Source organism: Grammomys surdaster, unplaced genomic scaffold (genome assembly GCF_004785775.1).
Source record: "Grammomys surdaster isolate TR1022 unplaced genomic scaffold, NIH_TR_1.0 937, whole genome shotgun sequence".
Lineage (NCBI taxonomy): Eukaryota > Metazoa > Chordata > Mammalia > Rodentia > Muridae > Grammomys > Grammomys surdaster.
This window is the reverse complement of record NW_021605356.1, coordinates 1-5857: the sequence shown is the minus strand read 5'-3', so window position 1 is coordinate 5857 and position 5857 is coordinate 1. Positions and strand designations below refer to the sequence as shown.

Genomic DNA, 5857 nt, shown 5'->3' with positions numbered 1-5857 from the left:
ATCTATTGTTTCAGACCATTTCCTATATTCTTAAAATTGTGATTCACCTCTAAATTTATCATGTGTGAGGATTAATGTTGATCATCAATGGAATTTTATTTATAACTATGACAAAGGATTCTCACAAAGGCACAACTCTGAGGGAATATTTAATGTCACTAGATTCTGTCTATGCTTAAGTAACTGATGTAGGCAAAAATAACACTGTAACTGGCCTGTACTATTCCTTAGGCAAGCTTCCTGGAATGTATAAAAGAAGCTCACTGAATATGAACATCATCATCCTCTGCTTCTCAGCTAGGTGAACGACTTCACTAGCTCCAACCTCCTGACATCAGAACTGCTGTATGATGATACCCTGAGCCCTCAAATAATGAGCTATTTTTTCTAATGAAAATAATTATCTAGAGTACCTATTCACAAAAATAGGAACATAAATTCTTTTTCAAAAAACAGTTGCTACAATGCACAGGAGGGAGTCTGATTTAATTGTACTACTACATAGTTGATTCATAGCAATGGGGACTGTTTTATGGTGAGAATCTAGAGAATTTGGTCAGATAAACTCTCAACATTCATTTCTTGAGCAGTACTTAGAATGTCATTTTGATTGTAGTGTGGAAAAGAAATAATAATTGATTCTAGTGGATCTGTCACATAAATACAGGTGCCTGAGCAACAGAGGTACAGGAGACTACTGAAAATGCCATTTTCAAAAGACTATGGAGAATCATGAATCAGGCACATTGGATGCTAAACAATAATACACTTTAATAAAACTAATTACAGTAGATACATATATATAATATACAACATAAAAGTAAGTATAGTGAGTGAAAATGTTTGTAACAAATAGTTCCTTTGTGGAACATTATATGTTGAAGTTTTTTCATTGTCCCATCCTAAATGAAACATAAAATGTCTTCATTAGACAAACATTCTCAGATGATAGATTCACCCCACTTCAGATAAGACTACGTTTTCAGTGAACTTCCTGAACTTTACACAGAAAATTATTTTGAATGGTGTTACCTGTTAAACCATGTATGTTTTATTTAGCATCTTTATTATTCTTCACATAGGTGTTGTAATGGATCCTGTGCAGCTTAAAATTTATAGCAAATGCTAAGTATTTGGCAAGATTATCTCTCAAAGTGAATTAAACAAACATTCGTGTATTTACACAAGGATAAATAATTTGTGGGCACATGGTTCTGTCTTGTAGTATGTTTAATGGATTTTTAAATCAAATAATTGATTTAAGTGTTTTTTTTTGAAAAAAACAATTTTATATCCAAGATATCTTATATAACTTATGGACCATGGGAAGAAATGTGAGAAATATAGGAGGAAAAATTCTGAAAGTCATACAGGGGCTAAATAAGGAGTCCTTTTGTCATTGTCATACATACATGTATGTATTTACATGTATGTAAGTGTGTGTGTATATATATATGTATGTATGCGTGTCTGTCTGTATACATATATATAATTCATATATAACTTAATTAAACTGTTGTTCAAAAAAACCCTTTTCTCATGCTCTAATATCATGATATGCCCCAATGCTGCTCTGATATTTAAAAATTTATGAAATCAGGCAATGATATCATACTTCCATTCATTTGATGACTAATTAAAACTTCTCTTACATGTGGGACCTTCCTCCTGAGAGGGAACTGATGAAATCTTTAATTCTTCAGTATTAGCATTGGAGGTTTTCCCACTGTGCCCACCTATGGCCTTTTCATAACAGGTGACTTACCAGCAGTATTTAGTGACATCTTAAGGTCATCAGACCTCTTTTGAATATCCTTACAAATTGTAGTGTCATCATCTCCCAAAACATCTACATTCTTGTCAATCATGATTTGTATAAAAGACATCTGTAATACCACAAGGCAAAAACAAGATTCTCTGTCATTTCAAGCACTTTACAAATTTGAAATCAATAAAAAATTGACAACTAAAATGATGAAGAAAATAGCAATTACTACAAGCAGATATGAACCTGTGAAATGAAGTCTCTGTCTAAAATGGAGACTCTTTTGCAACATACATAACATAGTTAAAATTTCATACATCTTGCAAAGAATGGAGGAGCTAGTAAAGCAAAGCAACATTTCAGAACAGATATGCTTCCAGAAAACCTGTGAGTAAATCAAATTAAGGAATTCAAAGGTTTCTCGAATTGTTGATTTTTTTTTTTTTGCAGGGTGTGGGGAGGAGGTGGAGTTTCATTGTGATGGTTTGAATGGGATGCCTGTCTAATTTTAGGCACCACAATATATGATACCATCTTTGTGAAACCTTTTGGGTGTTTTAAGTGGCTTGGCTTTCCTGGAGGAAGTATGTCATTGGTTAGAGTTAACATTACAGAAGCTAGGTGACATTTGCTGTGTACTCTCTGTGCTTCGTGTTTGCTGCCTAAGATGAGAGCCCCCAGGTCTCTGATTCCTGTTTGGTTGTCCTTTCTTTCTGCAGCCATGCTTCTCTCTCATGACTTTGAAGGAATGTAATCTCTCTACCGATCTAATCCCAAATAAATATTTACTTCTATAAGTTGCCTTACTCCTGGTGTTTTATTAAAGAAATAGAAAAATTTCTAAGAGAAGAAGTTGGTGAGAAGAGGGATCTTAGTTGAGGAAATGCCTACATCAGATTGTCCTAGTGTGTAGGGAAGTCTATGGGATGTTGTCTTGATTAACAATGGAAATTGTAGGCCTCAGATCTCCAGGATGGTGCCACCCTTGAGCTATCAATCAGACAAAGAAAGATATGAGGTGCAGGACAGGAAGCACAACTCTTACAGAGTTTCTGCTTCAGTTCTTGCCTCCATGTTCCTACCCTGCTTCAGTTTGGGCCCTGACATTTCTCAGTAGTTAACTGATAACTAGAAGTAAATCATTAAGTATAACCTGTCCTCCATAAGTTGCTTTTCACAGTGTTTTATCATAGCAATAGTAGCAAATTAAGCCACATTCTAAATTGAACAAGCTATTCCCTCGACTTCTTCATTGTGAGTAACATCACCATGATTTCCTTCCTGTGGACCTTATTCCTGGAAACTACTAGTTAAAATATACCCTTGCTTTCTTTTCTTTTTATTGTCTATCTTTTTTTTCCTTGTGAAAATGTATATTCTTCATTGATTCTCTGTGAATTTCTCATCATGCATCCCAGTAACACTTGTTTTCCTGTCCTTCCAAATCTACCCTCTCCCCTGGTAACTTCCCATAAAAATTAAAAAAAAAAATTAAATTAAATTTAAAAGAAGGGAGGAGGAGGTTGTGAGGAACAGACTTAGTGGAGGGTACTGCAATCAGGATATAAAGTAAACAAATTAAGTAATACAAATATTAAAGCAGATAGGTCTATAATAAAATCAAGAGCTACAGAAAACCTGAAGTAAATAGCCTGTACCTGAACTAATGCAAACATAAACAATTCTTTTTTATATAAGTAGGATTTGGTGCTAAATAGAAAATATATCATATATACTGCTTTTTAATCATTATTCCTAATATCATATAGTGTCTGTAATTGTATGCAATGTGCTTTTATATGACCAAAATACAGTTGGGTTGAATATTTCACAATTATAATGATATCATAACAATAAAGCACAACTATCATGTGCTCTAAGTATGGGTACAATAGAAAACAAACAAATCTCTAGTTAATCTGGATTTTTCAACTTCACTGTAGTCTTCTTGGACACACAGTATTTTGTTGGCTAAACGTCAATATCTAAAATCAATATCTGAAAACAAAGAAGAAAAGGAAATAACAAAAGAACCAAAAAGAAGTTATTCATTTTCTTCAAGCTACATTAACTATCTCCCTATCCAATCCTTCCTGAAATAGATCAATAAATCTTCCACTCCAGAAGAATGCAATCCTAGGTTGTCCTTTAACATCAATGACCTTTCTGAGATAGTCCCAATTCCTGGATCACAATGAGGACTTTGTTATCAAAAGGAAAATGGAGATCTCCTTACCTGTTTGAAGAGGTCCCTCCCAAATAATGAGTTCCTGCAAGTCAGACCCCACAGCACATGAGGGGAGGTGCAGAGAGATAAGAGGTAAGTGTCTAGGTCATTCCTGGAAGACGTTTTAAGTTTTAAAAACTCATGGATAAGATGGTTGAGCAAGAGGAAGTATGGTTGTGGCATATTCAATGGAATACTATACAAAGAAAAAGGAATATTTTACTGTTGATTGTCTAACAAGTAATGTTACTTACAAAACTCTAAATACTAAGAAACATGGGCATAAGTGTTTTGTCGATCAGCTAATTGTATAATCAGAATAATAATGAGAGTTCAAAAGAAGTAAGAATATACAGCTAAAGTATTGCCTAGAATATTTTCTGCAAATCACTTCTCCCTATAGAATTATGGGAAATTTTAAAATTATGTATGAATATCTGTGTACTACATGCTTCCCACAGAACCCAGAAGAAGGTGTCAGGTTCCCTAGAAACAGAATGAATGAAGATAGTTACAGTCCATGTGTGTTCTGTGTATGGAAATATATACTGTGTTAAATAGTGAACCTTCTTTCCAGCCACAATGAGGACATATTTAATATCTACTGTAGTATGAATAGATATAACACGCTTGTGACACACTGGAACATAAGGACTATAAAGCACACTAGTGACCCTACATGATGCAGTAATAAAAAGCTGCTGTAGGTAAGGCAGAGATGCTGGGGTATTGGGTAGAAATGGGAGCTCAAAGTTTCTGTTATCTAAGAAATCATTCTATGGAGCATCATCGAACAGGAAAATGATTCAAAAGAAGTCAAAGATATACCTGACCCACACCTCTCTAGGTAGTTTTACTTAAGAAAGACAAACTGAGTAATAGCTTCATGTTCTAATCAATGACATGCATTTAACAGGTACAATATTCACAATGCTATGGTAATAATTTTAGGATGCAAATAATCCACAAATTTTTATACACACTTACTTATTTAATTTATCTCATACAGGAACTCAAACCAATACTCTAGGCTGACCTGCACACAACTGTGTAGCATAGGCTGTCTTCCAAACCATGATAGTTATGATGTAGAAGACTCCCAAATGGTGGGATTACAGACATGGTACAACACTCTTGCTTGAGCAATGCACCTGTGTATAGGGTGACTATACATATCTAAGCAAAGGGAACCTCTTGGAATACAATATCTTTCCAGTTTATAATCCTGTAAATACAAGCCTATGTACCTTCAAAACGTATTGCTTCTATCTTGGTCTTACTCTATCATTACCTTTGTATGGTAGAAACTTTTCCAAGCACAGAGTTTTCATCTTGGACACTAAGCCAATTTTCATATATATCTGAAGTAAGCATGCTTCCTTGTATATTTCTAATGAAATCCTTTTTTAATGAAAACAAAAAACAAAAAAAGCAATGGTCATTGTACATTGTAGAAAGTATTTGAGAAATATTTTTTTGTATAAAATTAGCATTTTAGACCATTGATTCTCTACTTGTATGTCATAATACATTTGGTGGTTACATATATATCCAGCATATCAGATATGCCATACATTATGCATTATAATTTATAACAGTAGCACTTTCGAAGATCAGATCACTATTTTACTTCCTGTCTGCTCTGGCCTCTATTATGAATCTTAACTTTTGTGTTTTTAAGAAAGTTTTCTTTTTTCACTCTACTTCTGAGACTTTTATTTCCTTCCTTTGTTACTTCTTATTTTCCACTATCTTTATCTAAAGATACTGTCACATTTAAGAATCCAATGAATTGAACCCAATTTCAATCATTTTCCCTTGGTTTCAGTCTGTAAAAATGATGATGACACACAGATTTACTCCAT

At 33.9% G+C, this 5857-nt stretch overlaps 1 protein-coding gene across 1 annotated transcript; it reads right to left on the bottom strand.

Moving 5' to 3' along the window:
* Window positions 1-751: 751 nt before the first annotated feature.
* Window positions 752-5387, bottom strand: LOC114634307 (rho GTPase-activating protein 20-like). Its single transcript, XM_028782907.1, has 3 exons — window positions 5284-5387; window positions 4002-4188; window positions 752-1886 (listed from the first exon to the last, which is right to left on the bottom strand). The coding sequence occupies exons 1-3, from the start codon at window positions 5364-5366 to the stop codon at window positions 1737-1739; spliced, it is 420 nt and encodes a 139-aa protein (XP_028638740.1). The 5' UTR covers window positions 5367-5387; the 3' UTR covers window positions 752-1736.
* Between the last annotated feature and the right edge of the window lie 470 nt (window positions 5388-5857).